At 46.6% G+C, this 19,323-nt stretch overlaps 1 protein-coding gene across 2 annotated transcripts in view; it reads right to left on the reverse strand.

Moving 5' to 3' along the window:
- Positions 1 to 12,518: 12,518 nt before the first annotated feature.
- HHATL (hedgehog acyltransferase like) overlaps positions 12,519 to 19,323 on the reverse strand; it is a 60,531-nt gene continuing 53,726 nt past the window's right edge. The window contains exon 12 of one of the 2 annotated variants that reach the window (XM_075588001.1): positions 12,519 to 12,797. In XM_075588001.1, the coding sequence (XP_075444116.1) occupies positions 12,676 to 12,797 (122 nt within the window). In that variant the 3' untranslated portion in view covers positions 12,519 to 12,675. Of the gene's footprint in view, positions 12,798 to 18,830; positions 19,144 to 19,323 lie in introns of those variants that run through there. The other variant, XM_075588002.1, reaches the window with a different exon arrangement.

The following is a 19,323-nucleotide window of genomic DNA, read 5'->3' on the forward strand; positions in this document are numbered from 1 at the left end:
TTGCCAATCTTTCAGGAGTGCCCCTGTTCAAAATAGGTAAATAACCCCTGTGTTCTAGGGATGGACGTGTAGACACTGAATCATTATACATTGATATACAATGTGGGTTAATGCAATATATTTCTTATTTTGTCGCCTTTTTCTTATAGTCTCCATTTGATCTCTTCACTGTCTCTCTCATTCTCTCTCACCAATCAGTTTGATCTCCCTCCAGCCCTTCCCTAGACATACATTTCTATAGCTCAGCTGCTTCCTGAATCCTGACAGAGAAGGTTCTGTGCTATTCCTATGAGCCCCCCACAGCTGTGACACAGTGACCTCTCTTTGTGCAGTGAAGCTGCAGCTTATGGACACCATAGGAATAACAGCTTACATTCAGGGGAGGGTATTACAGTAGCAGAGAACAAATCTAAGCATGGCTCACCAATGCTTCTACTAACATATATTTCCATGTGCATCCATATATATTGGTTTGTGAATAATAAAAGCAAGTCAAATAAATGTATGCTTTGCCCATTCTTCAATAAATGAATGTTGTGTAAGTGCAGATATTTTAGAAAGATAATACCGCAGTATACAAGCATTCACATGTACAATTAACCTCTCGAGGAACTTGCCCTCATCATGAAAACAAGCTCACCATCTGTACAAACACACATACTGTATGCTATGTGTGCTGATGCACTCATACTGAAAATAAACATTAATTACCATTTGTGCTGGGTTTCACTCATTTGGAAGATTGTTCAATGTTGTGTCAATGTTTAGAGTGTTACATTCCGAATGATTTAATTTAATGTCATTTTATCGACCTGAATCTCGAAACCCGACTCATTTGCACAGCTTTCAGGATTTAAGCGCATATACCAGTGCGATATGTATATTTCCATAGTCTATGCCATATAGGGATATTTTCGAGGGATATTTAGTTCAAATTGAGAGGTTCTTTGATTTGATTTGGTTCTTTGCTTTGCCTTCTCCCGTATGGTGAAAATCAGAAAGTGACCACACTTTGCCCTCAACCAAAATGGCTGGCATGACCTCATACTCCCCTAGGTGGAGACTGAAATTGGCTGCACCTGGGCTGGGCATTCATAGGGAACTCATTTACTATCAGCCAGTACGCGAGCAAGGTGTCTGATCCTTGTGCTCCTGGACCCCGTCTGGTATCCTGCTTGACCTTTACCTGTCCTGAACCTTTGCTTTCCCTTGGATTTTGTTTGCCTCTCTCCTGCCCTGATCTTAAAACCGTGACCCCGACTACGCTGCTGCACCAAGCCCTTGGAACTGTGAACCCGACCTTGCTGCTGCACCCCATCCTGACCTTGGCCTGTGATCTGGTTCTCCGCCCGGAACTTGGCTTCTTTATATACCTGTGTTCCAATGGTTGTATTGATATGGAGACTTGTACTCAGGACTATATTACACCTCTGGGGTCTGGTATTTTGAGACACTCGGCAGACCACCAGCACTCGATGTCATAGCTGTGGGTGGAATAATGACTGAAGGCAACAGATTGCTTTGGTATGAAGCACCTCACTCCTCCTGAGTGTCAGGGTCCCCCGCCGCTGCGGTCGTTCTGCCTCTACCAGCATTGACAATATCTGTGGTTGCTTGGCCTTCTCCCGTATGGTGGAAATCAGAAAGTGACCACACTTTGCCCTCAACCAAAATGGCTGGCATGACCTCATACTCCCATCTCTAGGTGGAGACTGAAATTGGCTGCACCTGGGCTGGGCATTCATAGGGAACTCATTTACTATCAGCCAGTACTCGAGCAAGGTCTCTGATCCTTGTGCTCCTGGACCCCGTCTGGTATCCTGCTTGACCTTGTCCTGAACCTTTGCTTTCCCTTGGATTTTGTTTGCCTCTCTCCTGCCCTGATCTTAAAACCGTGACCCCGACTACGCTGCTGCACCAAGCCCTTGGAACTGTGAACCCGACCTTGCTGCTGCACCCCATCCTGACCTTGGCCTGTGATCTGGTTCTCCGCCCGGAACTTGGCTTCTTTATATGCCTGTGTTCCAATGGTTGTATTGATATGGAGATTTGTACTCAGGACTATATTACACCTCTGGGGTCTGGTATTTTGAGACACTCGGTAGACCACCAGCACTCGATGTCATAGCTGTGGGTGGAATAATGACTGAAGGCAACAGATTGCTTTGGTATGAAGCACCTCACTCCTCCTGAGTGTCAGGGTCCCCCGCCGCTGCGGTCGTTCTGCCTCTACCAGCATTGACAATATCTGTGGTTGCTTGGCCTTCTCCCGTATGGTGGAAATCAGAAAGTGACCACACTTTGCCCTCAACCAAAATGGCTGGCATGACCTCATACTCCCATCTCTAGGTGGAGACTGAAATTGGCTGCACCTGGGCTGGGCATTCATAGGGAACTCATTTACTATCAGCCAGTACTCGAGCAAGGTCTCTGATCCTTGTGCTCCTGGACCCCGTCTGGTATCCTGCTTGACCTTGTCCTGAACCTTTGCTTTCCCTTGGATTTTGTTTGCCTCTCTCCTGCCCTGATCTTAAAACCGTGACCCCGACTACGCTGCTGCACCAAGCCCTTGGAACTGTGAACCCGACCTTGCAGCCGGACCCCATCCTGACCTCGGCCTGTGATCTGGTTATTCTCCCAATCAGGACTTGGTCCCGAGGCCTGTGGTCAGTTCTCATGTCCTGCCTCAGCCCTGCGGGTCGTCCTCCTGGTTAGAGATGAGCACTGTCACACTGAGCATGGTAAGGATTGCTCTTCACCTTCCCTAGGTGATGGGCTTAATTGCAAACAGGAAGATAGGCGCATGTGCACGATCTAGGGCTTTTTCAGCATGGTAAGGGAGATCCATGCAGGAGGTGACAACCTGGCTGAAAAATACAAGTTGCACTAACCTGAGACCCCCTAGGAACGTCTCAAACACGACCGGAACGCATCTGCTTTGCCCTCTTAGCTGAAAAAGACATCAGAAGATTTTGCAATTCTTCAAGAAGAAGCTGGTGAGACTGCTGGAACATGTGGCTCCCCACCACATGGCAGAGGCTCAGATCGCGACTCGGCCTCTGTGCTTGGTGCTTACAGGCAGTCGATGCTGGGACATGAACAGAGTAGGATGTATGTGCAGGGGTCTGTGACCCTCTGCACTAGGCCAGATACCCCCCTAGGACCCAGCTAGGCCCCGACTCATACAACCAGATTGTGGCTGCTACAGGTACAGGCCCAAAAATTGGGGACATGCCCTAAGGTAGGGACCCTGCCCCATTAGCTATTTTCTTAGTTAGGAACACAGCTGCAAGCTGCGCGGCCCTGACTATAGTGATCTGGGACCAGATTACTTCGCTAGGACTAAAGACTGTCTTCGTGTTGGACGCTCCAGCAGGATACCACCCACGCGGGGGCGGACTCGTCGCGGATGACATCGCTAGATCGGCGGATCCTCTCTGTTTCCCCATCTGCATGCCTGGGTGCTGGAGCACCCGGCAGGTACCTTATCTGTAAAGTGCACACACCATAGTGGCAGCGCTGACCACATATAAGGGATGGGGGTTGCATACTTGTGGACACCAGGGGTGGTTGGGTGCCCGAGGGCCCCATCAGGTACTGTGGACATGGTGTGTGGTACACGGTGGTGGGATAAGTCTCTGCGTGGCGAAGGTATAGCTGTAACCAGTAGCGTTACTATTTCATTATTTGCTGCTTATTCATATATTTATAGTAAAGGTTATCATTATATGCTGTGTGTTATTATTGTGTTTCCTGTGCGGGGATATCCCATTTAGTTAGGATCCTGTGCAGGTGGAGGCGCTGTCACCTAATGAATCAGGAACACCCCAGGCTCCCAGCAGCGGAGGGTCAGGCCTTCTGTGAGCCACAGGTAGACCACCATATACACCGTAGATGCCTTTTCTCCCAGAGGGTGGGGGAAAGAGGGCTACATATGTATACAGTCCACAGCTCACTCACAAGCGGTTCACTCCAACGAAATTGCTTTCCTCCAAACACAAGTTAATGATATCCTAGGCAATCAGGAGGTCCAGGTGCAACAAGATTCAAATTAGAAACGTGTCTGAGGAGGTTAGCAATAACTTTCTTGACCAATACCTTTCCCACCTTTTTATATCACTGGTTCCTATGTTGCAAACTAACAGGGCCCGCAGGCTTCGTAACCTTAAAAACGTGACTGCCGACAAACCTCGAGACATTGTCCGACTCCAAAGATGAGATTATAAGGGCCTCTTGATCTCGAATACAGATGGATTTCAAAGGAGCCACTTTACACCTTTTCCCAGACCTGGACCAGGCCATGCTAGCCAGAAGGCAGGAATTTAGTCCTGTCCATCCTTTGGGAAAACCTGATCAAGTATAGGTGGGGTTTTCCCTGTAAGCTACTGTTGTTTCACAAAAAAACTCCTTTCATGTCTTCACCTCGCCAAAGGAAGGCATATTAGTCCTGAACCTACTGTGCCTATGATCGGGCAAAACTCACACCACGGCCCAGAGCCCTGATGAAGCCTCACCAAAACCTCAACGATTCACCTGGTCAAAGGTTGTTATATAACCAAACACTGCAAACTAAGACTCACCTAGGCTCTCTAAGTGTTCGGATCTCACCGTGCTTCTGAACTTACCTGTTCTCTTTCTGGCACAATGGTCCTCACGCTGGTCATGGGGTCTGCTGTGGTTTTTCATATGGTCCCGCTGGTCACAGATTTTAGTCCCGCTGGAAACATTTTCACCAGACCCTCCTCTCATTCTGAATTCTCCCTGAGATCTGGTATGCCATACTCTCTACGTCACTAGGGCTACTCCCAGCACCCTTGTCAGGGAGTCTTGGGGGCCTATTCTATAAACTTCGATAAGCAACTCATCGAGGATTTTGAGTAGTTCTCTCAAAATTTTGCAAGGTTGCTATTCAGAAAGCCTCGCTGAGTTGGTGAAATCCAATAGGATTGGAGCTGTACCATCTGACCCTAAAATGTGATGTCACAGGTCTTATATAAAGCCTGTTCCGTCTTATTTTAGCTTAAGAAGCCGACGAGACAAGATTCGTTGATGGATTTTACACGGGGTTTCAATGAATTTCAAGAAAAGAAGAAAGAAGATTTTTTTTACTTGATGCGGAGGAGCGCTGAGGTTCGCGGAGGATGGTTTCACCAATCGCGAACTTCCTGATACGCCAGGATTCGGAGGGTGAAGATGTAAAGGTAAGAAAAATATTGAATGCGTGTAATTTAACATTTTCAGGTTTTTTTTATTGTATTTTTTATATTTTTGTTTGCCCATTGACTGTTAATGTATTTATCTATGCACCTTTAGGGTATTGATAAATACAGTGACAGGCAATGCATTTTTGGGCAAATGGTTGTTTTGAATGAAGTGTTATGTTTTCTATTTCTGTTTATTGTTTTGAGTAAATTGTTACATTTTTGTAGGGCTTATTTGAATTACATTTTAGGATTGTTTAGGCCAGTGGTTCCCAAACTTTTTCGGTTCAAGGCTCCCAAAAGCAATCAGAATTTTTTCAAGGCTCCCCAAGGCGATCAGGATTTTTCAGCGACACCCAAAGTAAAAACAAAGGTGTATATACATACCTAACAGTTGCAGTGCGCAGTTGGTGTCTCTCTCAGACACTCACACACTCACACACTCTCTCTCTCTGACCTCACTCTCTCTCTCTCTCTCTCTGACCTCACTCTCTCTCTCAGACCTCACTCTCTCTCTCAGACCTCACTCTCTCTCTCAGACCTCACTCTCTCTCAGACCTCACTCTCTCTCTCAGACCTCACTCTCTCTCAGACCTCTCTCTCTCTTTCAGACCTCTCTCTCTCTCTTTCTCTCTCTCTCTCTCAGGCCTCTCTCTCTCAGACCTCTCTCTCTCTCTCTCTCTCTCTCTCTCTCAGACCTCTCTCTCAGACCTCTCTCTCTCTCTCTCAGACCTCTCTCTCTCTCTCTCTCAACCTCTCTCTCTCTCTCTCTCTCTGAGACCTCTCTCTTTCTCTCTCAGACCTCTCTCTCTCTCTCTCTCAGACCTCTCTCTCTCAGACAACTCTCTCTCTCTCTCTCTCTCAGACCTCTCTCTCTCTCTCTCTCTCTCTCTCTCAGACAACTCTCTCTCTCTCTCTCTCTCTCTCTCTCTCTCTCTCTCAGACCTCTCTCTCTCTCACACTCTCTGACCTCTCTCTCTCATTCTCTCAGACCTCTCTCTCTCACTCTCTCTGACCTCACTCTCTCTGTCCTCACTCTCTCTCTGTCAGACACAGACAGACGGACACTCTCTCTCACAGACAGACGGACACTCTCTCTCACAGACAGACGGACACTCTCTCTCACAGACAGATGGACACTCTCTCTCATAGACAGACTGACACTCTCTCACAGACACACTCACTCTCTCAGACAGACACTCACTCTCTCAGACAGACACTCTACCTCTCTCAGACAGACACTCTACCTCTCTCAGACAGACACTCTACCTCTCTCAGACAGACACTCTACCTCTCTCAGACACACTCTACCTCTCTTAGACAGACACTCTACCTCTCTCAGACAGACACTCTACCTCTCAGACAGACACTCTACCTCTCTCAGGCACACTCTCTCACTCTCTTAGGCCCACTCTCTCACTCTCTCAGTCACACTCTCTCTCTCACTCTCTCAGACACACTCTCTCAGGGAGGGAGGAAAGGCAGGAGATCCGTGCAGGCAGCTCCCTGCACACAGACACACACACACAAATAAACACACACACAAATAAATACACACATAAATACACACACACATAAATACACACACACACACACACATACACACACACACACACACACACAAATATACACACACACACACACACACAAATACACCCACACACACACACACACACACACACATAAATACACACACACACACACACATACACACACACACACACACACACACACACACACACACACAAAAAATATGAGTGGAGCCAGAAGACCTGACCTGCTACCCTGAGGAACACTATATCATTTTCTATGGACAACTAATTGGGTAATGGGTTACAAAGGCCCTGAAGATAAAGGGGAGTGGGTATGTGCGTTCTATCCATGCCATCCCAATCACAGATAAGTAAAACCCTATTCAAATGGGATGTCCCTCCTAGGGACAAATGTCAAGTATAATAAACTATTATTTATTGGTGGTCAGACTTTGCACAAATTTGCCAACTTGGCACAGTTTGGACTTTAGCAGCTGGCAAAATGTTGCAAAGATATGGAATATCTATAAAAACGTCCAACCCTGAATATATTAGTGTCAATGGAATGTATTTTACCCCCCCAATTGTTGTTCAATAAACGTTTTTAATCTTTTTTGCTGGTTTTGGCCCCCGTCTCTATTTGTTGCTGTGCTCCGTTTCTGGACCCTTTGGGATATCTATTTTCTTTTAATAATGAGTTGCTGTTTCGTACACTGGTTGTGACCGTGTTCTGCACCCGGGAGACTTTGGTAAATAAAACCCTAGGAATCCACCAGTAGCCTTTGTCGTACTTTTTGGTGACTGGCAAACTTCTATATAAACCTCGGGAGATAACGTTAAACTGAACCAGGACATCCAGATTTAGCGCCCGTTACTATATGCGATGGAGAACAGCAAGGCTCGGGGCTTGTTGAAAAAATTGTTCTCTTTTTTAAAATGCTGAAAAAGTGCAGCCGGTTACGGGACAGCATAACTTCCATTTGGGAATAAGGACTGATTTGCTTAGCCACTAATGCGTACAGAGTCCCTCTTGAGAATTATAGTATCCAGCCTTAACCAAGCATTACGGTTAAGCTGGGGTTAGGGTAGAAACTATATATTTTAGACATTATATTTAGGCATGAGGGCATATTCCTTAAACTTCGATCCAAAATTTTAACAAAACACAATACCAACTAGCGAAATAAAAATCTGGCGTTATTGCTATGTAGGACACAAAAATCTAGTCAGGGTAAAGATCCTGGTTAGACAAGAAACCCACAATTGCACTCAAAGAAGACCAAAAAATATTCCCAAACTTGTAGCCTACTGTGCCAAGCGACGCAAAACAAAAAAGCTTTAATTAGAACATAATAGGGGACATCAGCGGGGAGTGTAGGGTATAAACACAAGTGTATTTAAAATTAGGTGGTGGTTGACACGGAGTACATAGAGGTTAAAGGCTCCTCTAAAGCCCAAACATGCAAACTTCACATATAAGAGAGAAAATGTCTCAAAAAATACATGGTGTCATAAATGGAATATATTCAAAGAGGTACACAGAGGTTCCTAAATAGAAGCCCCTATTGGTAAGCTGTATAAACGCTGATTACTCTCATTCACACTAACAGTGTGTCAAACAACTCCCACATTGTGAAGAGTGCTAACAAAGTGTAGCAATTTATGTGTGTTGCAAAAACTGACCCAAATAACTTAAATCTCTGCTGAAGTGTAAACTTTACCAAGGAAACAGTGTAGTACAATGTATATACAATGGTAGTATATTGGTAACACTCTCAAGTAAAACAGGGAAAAATAGTGCTGCTGGTGTATACACATAGCAATTAAACACTTTAAATCCTCTATTCCCTGAGTTCAGTTTTGCTGCCAAAACCCACTCGGATATCGCAGGATGAAACAGATCAATGGGTCATATGTATATAACATTGCTGCATACACATAGCATACACATAGCCTAATTGGCCGAGTAAGTAATGATATACTCTATCAGCGCTTGATACTACCAGTACAGCCGGGTGGATGTTGATATCCTCGGTACACCGGAGCTCCTAACACAGTGGGTCACCACCACCGGCGTCAGTAGAGTGACGTCATATAAAACCATGTTATGTGAATTATGGTATTTTTGGAGAGCGATAAGCATTCTGTGTGTTTTCATGTTATTGCTATGTAGCACCTGTTCCCCTACCCTGAGTGAGATCATGCGGCTACCATGTGTTCTGGTGCGGTGCGTACCTGTGAGGTGGCACAGCAGGCCTTGAGAAACTCCGCAATGGTATGGGGAGGCATTAGCACAGGTTCTCAGTACTGGTCTTGCATGCTGCAGCGTCTCCAGCCAGTGAGGATCCTGGTTCTGCCAGGATGGTCCACACTGGCACTCCCATGATGTTCGATAAAAGCAGGCCATAAAATATAGTCCAACTTGTCTTTATTCATAACACTTACATGTTCATAGTAGACACAATTTCTGAGCCAGTACCCACAAGGTTTGGGGATCTTGCAGGCCTCTTCCCTAGCTCCTTTATCCCTGATGGTGTTAGGGTAATCCATGTTCCCACGCCACAGGGGGAGAGGAGAGAGCCGTGACTTCTGGGAGAGTGTCAGATATGTACCCCAAGGGAGTGGCTTGTAACCCTGCCCCATAACAGGGAAGGTCTGATACTGACAGGCATCACATTTAGTTCATGTGACCCAGCCAGTATCTTCATATTAACTTATTTTCATTGTAGTTTTCTTCCTTTTTTTTCTTACACGAGTGTAACAGGTATTCCCTGTGAATACAGACGCTACTGATACTGTATATTACCTGTGTGGCTCTCAGGAGCCTAAGCCTCCGCTCGGGGAGCCTGGGGTACATATATATAACTCTATCTCGTGCTGCAACACCTCCACCTGTCAGGGATCCCGACAGGGCGGGAGGGGCCCCTCACAGGACTCAAACCAATGACACACACTTGGTATGAATAAACAAGAATAACCTTTACTGATATGCATATAATATTCTTATACTCTACAAGTCCCCGATGTCATTCACTCCCACTTCTGAGTGTATACCCCTTGCCCACCACCGTGTACCCCCACACCGTGTCCACAGTATAAACCTTGTCCCGTGGTCAGCGCTGCCACTATGTGTGAGTACTCTGTAGGTGGTGCACGTGTGTAACAATACCTGCCCAGTGCGATGGCACCTGGGCTTTCAAAGGATCTTCAAAAAGAATCCCATGACCTCCTGGCGACGTCCGGTTCCTCCAGCGGGTTGATCGGTCAGGGCTGTCCACCCTGGGTACAGTTCCGTTCTCTCGGCGGAGTAGGCTTGATCCCAAGCCTCTTGGTGGGAAGCGCAGCATCCGCTGTGTCCCTAACTGACACTATATATGCTAATGCGGCAGGGTCCCTAACCTGGGGCCTGTCCCTGAAGCCCCACAACTACTGAGTGGCTCAGGGCTAACTGGGGCCTAGGGGGCTGCTGGCCTAGTGCAGTGGGTCACTGACCCCTGCACCCTCACCTCTTCACCTAGCCCCTCCTGGCATCGACTGACTGTCTCAAACCCCACGAAATGTATCTATCTCCTGTAGCAGGGAGATCCTACAGACCTATAGGCTCCCTGGTGTCACGTGGGGTCCCCTAAGGCTCATGGGACTTGTAGTCCCTGCTTAGAGCCTTCTCCTGATTGGTGGGGGTTCGCGCGCATCTCACTGCGCATGCACGACTTGCCTCTGGCCTTCCCGTCACTCTATCACACTGCGCATGCGGGCGCCACAGCTAAGATGGTGACGCCCTGCAACGGGAGCCGCCGGGAGTACTCTGCTCGCAATCGCCGCACGAGCACACGGCAACTACCCACATGCTACTGAGGGTGTGCGCCGTGCGCTCACATGCATCCGCACCTCCCCGCGAGCGGCCGCTCTACCCCCGACCGCCGCGGTGAGTACCTGGGGTGTTTGCTGTGCCGAGGGGGACCTGGCTACACGAGTGTCAAGTATCAGGTATTATTACTGTTTTTTGTAGCCTTATCAGTTTGTTAAATTGGGCTTTGCACCAGTTGTATCCATTTTCAAATCATTACACCACACGAGGTATCACTTTGAATATAAATGCATACTTGTATCTGTGATATGTTGTGATTTGTACGTGCTAGCAACCTCTGAAAGTGACACCCTGAGTGCGAAACGCGTAGAGGTCACGTGAGGTTTCTCGGCACGTTCACTTGGTTGGTGTCACAGACTGGTAGAGTTCAAGTGAGTTTTCCATCTAGCTGACGGAGACGGCAGACCGGACATTTTCATCAGCGGTACATCCTTCCTCGTATCACCTCTTACTTATTGTACGTTTTTATGTCTTTATTGTTGTATTTTTGCTGTGATATTACTGTGATTTCTGTAACTTCTTGTTGTTGTGGTCCGATCTGTGTGGACTTTTTAATTAATGCAATATTTACAAACTCACCCCGGTGCGTTATTCGCTTTCGTCTCTTCATTATTGGATGGACGTATACCATCGACGCAGAGCGCATATCTATGGAAGAACTCGGTTCTTCCTTTTGTGTTGAATGATTCTATTTTTTTTCCTGCTTGCACCCACCCTATAATTAGGGGGCTTGGAGGTGGTACCATTTTGTATAGTTTTGGAACAGGGGGAGTTGTACGGGGAGGTTTTCACATGTGGTGAAGGTCTTGTAGAAGCAGTGGTTAACGCCATCTCTCGTACCTGACTGATTTATTAAATGCAAAAAAAAAAAGGAAAACTTGGCCAATTATACACATATTATATACGCATTATCTTGTACTGGCTGCTTATCTCCTCCTAGAACTTGTTCTAGAACCACTCCCCAAAATGCTCGTTGGTACAAGTAGAGCAAACCTAGCGCAAAGCCCTTTGATGCAAAATAACGCCACTTACACCTGTACATGGAGCAATTTCCCATTTGTTCTGCTTGACACATATTGCACAACAATTCATCTTAAAAAGGTAAGAACTGTAACTTAAAATGTAGATCAATAATTTCTATCTTAGAAACTTTCGTTCTGTATTTTTATTCTCGCTATTAACACTTTACAGTTGGAGGCAGAGGAAGATATCCCACGCCCCAAATAATAAAGACCCTCCCCCAAAATAATGACATTATGCACATAACTTTCCATTCATGTCAGTTATTGTCATTTGTTACAAGAAGCCTCAATAGTTTTATCCCAACCATATAACATATACTGTATGCAGAGCCCTGGTGTAACAAACAGTGACATGATATTTTAAAATATAAGGGTATAGTATCAAGGGCATATTACAGGGAAAATGTATAATAGTAATGATGATGAAATGTGTGTAGTGAAGATAATAATCTTTAGCTAGGCCACAGCAGAATAGGCTTTCTTATGTCACTGGAGGTATCAATGATTTGATTTGTGCCTTTCGGAAGTAAAATAAAGGGATCTGCAAAATACACTTATATCTTCATAGCCAAGTAGGTGCTAATCGAATCATTTCCCCTTCCCATCCATGAACATATCCGCTTCTCCTGAGCAGGCACTTAAAGCAGAAAAGGTGGAAGGTTTTGGGCACTTTCCATGTACAATGTGATTACTGGAGTTAGTGTTTTGAATTCGTGCTACAAAAAAATACCTCCATTCAAAAGAAATACACTTTTTCACCCTCCGTTAGAATGTGCTTCTGAGGGTATTTCTGCATTAAACTAATTATTGTAATGTCTAATTATTATTAATTACCATTATAATTAATCTAATTACATCCCTGCTTGACAGGACTGGATTTATATCAATTGTAATATTCTGTTAATCCACTCTTTATTGCATACACATTTGTATTGTCTAGGAGCGAGATTTCTAACAATGCTCCGGAATTTCGGAAGGCCTGCGGCAGACAGTACAGGATACAGACTCATTTTAAAGGTGTTTGTTTGGGTTCTGTTTGAAAGCATCTTTGATTATGCAGTCTTCTGTTTGTCTCCCTTCTCTTCCTCGATGGCCAACACTCTTTCTCTCTCCTTGATCAGCTGCACTCCACAGTAGGTTACAAACCATATTGATATAGCACTGATGGGGAAACCTGGAATAAGAGGATGAGGAGATGTCAATCTATTTCCCAGTATGTCCAGGCTTACAATTTCAGCAGTATGTACCAATATACGAGCATGCGAAAATCTGTGTATATCAGTGTATATTCTGTGTATATTCTGTGTTTATCGCTGCATTAATCAATGTTCAGTACAGTATTTGTGTTCAGACATTGTGTACCAGTTCCTTTTTGTGTGAATCCGTACATACTGTAGGGTTGCTAGGTGTCCGGTATTGAACTGGACTGTCCTGTATTTGGATACTCTGTCCAGTAAAAAATGGGAGGTACTGTAATACTGGACATGTGTGTGTCCGGTATTACCTCCCTGGACATAGTGACCTGACGCACCTTTCACCATTGAGTCCAGTATTTTTGGAGAAGCCACCTGGCAACCCTATCCGTACATCACATTTGTGCAGATAGCAACCAGAAGTTAAAGCTACAATGTAATTCTTCCATGACCTTTTATTGTGTTCTCCAAGATGTTCTATCCATTTAAAAATACTCATAGATATTTGTCTTTGTTTATCTTCCAGCAGTTTATAATTTGACCTGACAGTGTTATCATCTTCAACCATAGTTGAATCAATGATTTGTATGTATCCCCCCTCCCCACTCCCTTTCTGGTGTTGGTTGCTGAAGTAAACAAGGAGTTAAGAGTCAGAGAAGAGATTAAGCTCCACCCAGTGGTGACACAGCAGTCTGTGTCATAAGAGGTATAAAGGACAGGAGCAGAGGTTTCTGGGAGAGAGTTCCAGCATGGCAGCCAGAGAGAAGCTCCAGAAAGTAGAGGTGTGGAAGTTATTCCCCAAAGTATAGCATAAATCAGGCCCCCCTTTTTATTGTGTTTCATGGTCAGTGCCCCTTCAGATAGGATCCAATAGTATGGTCATAAGCACTAATGGGAATGTAGACATGCCTCAGTGGGTCAAGCAGGAGTGCCCCCAGCATGTCTGGGGATCAGTCCTATCCATGGATCCCCACCCACAGTATTCAGTACTCCCTGAGGAAGTAGCAATAGCAGGGATTGGAAAGTAACAGTAACATTGCACAGAACGGGCCAGGATCCCAGAATGGGCCCACAGTTAAAGGGACATTAGGCTACGGCCCCAGTGTCTGCGCTGCACGTGTGCCAGCGAAGCTGGCGGCGCGTGCAGCCGAGTTCCCCGGTCTGCAGTGAGCTGCAGGGGCAAAGACAGGGGGGGGGGAGGGAGTGACGGGCCACCCAGCAGGTTCGCCCTCAATGGCTGTACCGCGGGGGGCGTGGCCTAGCGCTCCGTCGCAAGGTCTCATCTCAATTTTCCACTCTCCTGAAAAAACGCGCAGCAGCCAGTGGGGACCAAGCCTTAAGGATATTGCTGGGAAGGGGGGCCCGCTCCACCAGATTATCAGTAAAGGAACAAGTACCAGCACATCCCATGTGTGTTAAGAGTGGGCACTAAGGGAAGACCTGTTTATAAAGTGATACATCAGTATGGATGAAAAGAAGTGCAACTATGTCAATCTATATGTACTGTGAATGCAGTGTTCCCAAGCCTAGGAACATTAATAAAGATTGAGGTTCGACTATAAAAACTCCTGGCGTCCATCTTTCCCACCACCGACCAACCACAGACACCCCATGAAACCAGGTAAATCAATGTGAATGTCTAATACAGGGGGGCGCAAACTTTTTTTCCCTGCACCCCCCCTGCCGGCGGTCACCTCACCCCCGCGCCCCCTCTCACCCCCACTTACCTCGGCTCCGGCGTCATGACGTCACGTTGCCATAGCAACGTGACATCACATGACCTCGCGTTGCCATGGCGACGCGTGTGGAGCCAAGGTAAGTAAAGGTTTACATGGGCCCTGCCGCTCCCCCGGCACTTAATGTAAGTGCCTTCGGGAAGCGCGCGGGGCCTCTGTAAACCGCGCGCCCCCCGCAGGCAGTCTCGCGCCCCCCCTGGTGGTCGCGCCCCCCCAGTTTGCGCACCGCTGGTCTAATACACCACTACACTGATGTAACCTCCCTAGGGCGCCGGACAGGAAGGTTACATCTATATGAGTACATAGGTAGAAGGTTGTGACCTATGATGTTTAATGGTAGGGGTACATATACACTGGTATGGTTGCTATAAAAGTTCTACAGCATTGAAGAATATTCTACATGATACATAGAGAAAAACAACATACTGTATCTTCCAAACCAGAATCACCATTCTACACCAATTAACTAAAGAGATGTAAATTGCTTACTGGTTAGGTATTAACGCTGCTTTCATTAAATGGGTCAATAGAACCTGGGCACAAGGGCACCATTTATCAATTTCCCTGCAAATTAGTGGCAGATAATGTATGCAAATTGGTATATTCAGCTAATAGCCGGTGTGCAGCTGTTGCGGGAGACAAGCTACATTTATCGTACAGTTTGCATCTGCTATTAAGGAGTTGTAAATCTGCGGCGTTAGAAACACGTTTGTAAATCCAGGTGCTTCTTTCCAGTGCTTGCACGGGTATCAGGAAGTACTGCAGCAATGAATGGATCCTGCGGGTCTGGTTATCTGTTGCTGCTCTGAACTGATTTGAATTGTTCATATTGATTATGTGACTACACACACAATGTACGAAGTGGATTACAGAGTAGATGTTAGACTACGGAGAATTTTAAGTACTTGAAAAATAAAAAAATACCTGGGAAGGGAGACCCTGCCCTACAGAGCATTGAATCTTAAAGCAGCCGTCCAAGGCGCGGTGTTTTTTTTTTTTTTTTTTAATTTCCCCTTTAATATGCACATCAATACAATGCACACAATGATAAGCAATTAGCCAAGTTGCCGATCAATCTGTTCTCCTGTGATTGATCAGCGAAGATTCGGCTCGGGGGTTCACTAAATGGCTGTCAGTGCAGCAGAAGTAGACCAAAGATGCAAAGTTCTGTGGGGAAGATCATGTGACCAGGCAGTCACGAGATATAATTGGTGCACAGCTAGAGAGAGGGCAGAGCTCAAAAAGGGGTGTGCCAGAGCCTGTTTCAGAAGAGGAAGGGGATGTGACTTTGTAAATGGTTGCTATAGAAACAAAAAAGGCGTGTTACATTATAATGCACTAAAATGCAATTCAGTGTTGTTTAAAAAAAAATGCAACAAGTATTTTCTCATAGTACAGAACTGATTTTTTTTTAAACACGCAATGCGTTGGTGACGTCCGCAGTATCATTTAACACTGCGATTTTGAAGATGCCAAAATATATTGTATTTATGTATGTCTTGATTTATATAGCGCCAAAAGTGTACTCAGCGCTTCACAAAGAATACAGTACAGGGAATTTTAAAAATACAATAAGTGCAGCAAAAATCAGACAATGGGAAAGGAAATCCCTGCCTCGAAGAGCTTACAATCTAAGAGGTTTGAGGGGAAACTTACAGAGACAGCAGGTGAGGGAATAAGTGCTGAAGATGGGTGTTAAATGAAAAGGTTAACACCATTTACAGGGGAAGAGATGGCAGGGAGGCGTGGGTGACAGCAGGTGTGTATGTCTGGCTTCAGGCTTAGGGGAGATCCCCAGCAGCAGGAAGGAGTAGATAGAGGGTATGAATATAGGGTGACCAGGCGTCCCAGTTTTGCCGGGACAGTACCGGTTTTTTCTGTGCTGTCCCGGCTGCCAGTCCGTCCCGGCAATGTCCCGGTTTTTCTCCCTGGTCCCGTTTGTTTTGTACTGTAGATGCGGTGACGGTGCGCGGTGGCGGCGTGGATGCGGCAGCCCGGCCGGTGAGTATTTTTTTGAATTTCAGGGGGTTGGGCTTCTAATATGCCGGGCTGCAGGTGATTGGCTGGAGGATGCCGGGGGCGGGGCTTTCTCCACTTCCTCCCCCGATCCCCTCGGCCCGCGCGAGCAGGGAGGTGGGAGCGGGGACAGCCGTTGGCTGTTTGGCACTTTCCCCCCTCTGCGTCCGGTCCCTGTGGCTGCTGCTGCCCGGGCGAGAGGTAGGCGCGGGGGGAGCAGGGTTGGCGGGAGCGCGGATGGCTGGAGGGGACAGTGCGCGGTTGCTGTTGGGGAACTCCCTGCTTCTGCCCAGGCGCGCGGCCTTATCCCCGATAGGTGGAAGAGAGCGGAGCCAGGTCTGGCGGTTGGGTTCTTCCCCCGTCCGGTCGACGGGATCGCGAGCAGTGACTTCCGTTGCTGGCGGGCGGTGTTAGGGGGAGGCGGGGTGTATCAGTGTGTGTGGGTGTGTGTGTCAGTGTATCAGTGTGTGTGTATCAGTGTGTATGTGTGTGTGTATGTGGATGTGTGTGTGTGGATCAGTGGATGTGTGTGTATCAGTGTGTGTGTGTGTGTATCAGTGGATGTGTGTGTGTGTATCAGTAGATGTGTGTGTGTATCAGTGTGTGTGTGTATCAGTGTGTGTGTGTGTATCAGTGGGTGTGTGTGGGTGTATCAGTGTGTGTGTATCTGTGTGGGTGTGTGTATCAGTGTGTGTGTGTGTGTATCAGTGTGTGTGTGTGTGTGTGTGTATCAGTGTGTGTGTGTGTATCAGTGTGTGTGTGTGTGTGTGTATCAGTGTGTGTGTGTGTGTATCAGTGTGTGTGTGTATCAGTGTGTGTGTGTGTCAGTGGGTGTGTGTGTATCAGTGGGTGTGTGTGTATCAGTGGGTGTGTGTATCAGTGGGTGTGTGTGTATCAGTGGGTGTGTGTATCAGTGGGTGTGTGTATAAGTGGGTGTGTGTGTATAAGTGGGTGTGTGTGTATCAGTGGGTGTGTGTGTGTATCTGTGCGTGTGTATCCGTGCGTGTATCAGTGTGTGTGTGTATCAGTGTGTGAGTGTGTGTATCGGTGTGGGTGTGTGTATCAGTGTGTGTGTGTGGGTGTGTGTGTGGGTGTGTGTGTATCAGTGTGTGTGTGTATCAGTGTGTGTGTGTGTGTGTGTGTGTATCAGTGAGTGTGTGTGTGTGTGTGTATCAGTGGGTGTGTGTGTAAGTGAGTGTGTGTGTGTGTATCAGTGTGTGTGTGTATCAGTGGGTGTGTGTGTGTGTGTATCCGTGCGTGTGTGTATCAGTGGGTGTGTATCAGTGTGTGAGTGTGTGTGTCAGTGAGTGTGTGTGTATCAGTGTGTGTGTGTGTGTGTATCGGTGTGTGTGTGTATCGGTGGGTGTGTGTGGGTGTATCGGTGGGTGTGTGTGTATCGGTGGGTGTGTGTGTGTATCGGTGGGTGTGTGTGTGTCTCGGTGTGTGTGTGTCTCGGTGTGTGCGTGTGTGTATCAGTGTGTGTGTGTGTGTGTCAGTGTGTGTATGTATCAGTGGGTGTGTCTCCCTCCCTGTCTCCCTCACCCTCCCTGTCTCCCCCACCCTACCTGTCTCCCTCACCCTCCTTGTCTCCCTCACCCTCCTTGTCTCCCTCACCCTCCCTGTCTCCCTCACCCTCCCTGTCTCCCTCACCCTCCCTGTCTCCCTCACCCTCCCTCCCTGTCTCCCTCTCCCTCTCCCTCCCTGTCTCCCACTCCCTCCCTGTCTCCCTTTCCCACCCTGTCTCCCTCTCTCTCTATGTCTTATCTTAACTGCCGTATACCTACACCGAAGTAACCTATCCTGCTTTCTTCCAGATCTGACTCAAGTTTCACACGGGAGACATCGGAAGACAGGTAGGGAACACCTCCCCTCCAGTATAGTACGTATAGTATAGTATGAGGGACTGCGGATCAGGTAAGATCCCAGGCGGGATTGCTGCTTTAGAAATTGTGAAGAGGGGGCATCCTGACACTGGTTAATGGGTTCAGAAAGTCATTCACATCTGGGGTTTTTTTTGTTCGATTAGTGAGGTCAACACACACACAACTATGTAACAAGGACTAATGGTAGTAAAGTATAAGTGTACTACAATAAATAAACTTTTATGTAAAAAAAAAAAATGTGTCCCGGTTTTTCATTTTCAAAATCTGGTCACCCTATATGAATAGAGGATTTGTGTGGGTGTTTTTTATTGAGAGGTAAAGAAGATGGAGATATATGAATCGAGTTGGAGACATGGGGCTGGTAGAAAGAAATGTGTATTTTGAAAAGAAGCGAGGTCAGAGCAAATATAAATAGTAGCAGCATCATGGCAGCAGTAGTTTAGTGCTGAGATGTGTGGTCTGGGATAGAAAATGTCCACCTTTCCAGCGAAGTTCACATCCAGGAATGAAGGGCCGTAGGTGTTCTGTAGTCCCCTTGTTTCCCTCCTGTTGCACTCCCTGTTAAACTCGACCATGCCACTTAACACTGGGCCACTTTGAATCTTGGGCTGCTTTTCACAGCTAGGGCTGCTCTGGTTGCTCTTATAAAGGCCTAATAAGTCACCTGACAGAATTTATTTCAGCCCAACCACCTGAAATGTGGAATAGTGAAATGTGGAAATGTGAAATAGCACATGTGAGGCATATTAACACAGATGGTTTTTTCAACAGGGTCTTGTCATGCCTAAGTGTTAGTGTAAGTTAATTTAATTAAGACTAGACTAAAGACTACAACTAAAAATACACATAGCACAGGATTGCTTGTAGACAGA

This window comes from Ascaphus truei, chromosome 2 (genome assembly GCF_040206685.1).
Source record: "Ascaphus truei isolate aAscTru1 chromosome 2, aAscTru1.hap1, whole genome shotgun sequence".
Lineage (NCBI taxonomy): Eukaryota > Metazoa > Chordata > Amphibia > Anura > Ascaphidae > Ascaphus > Ascaphus truei.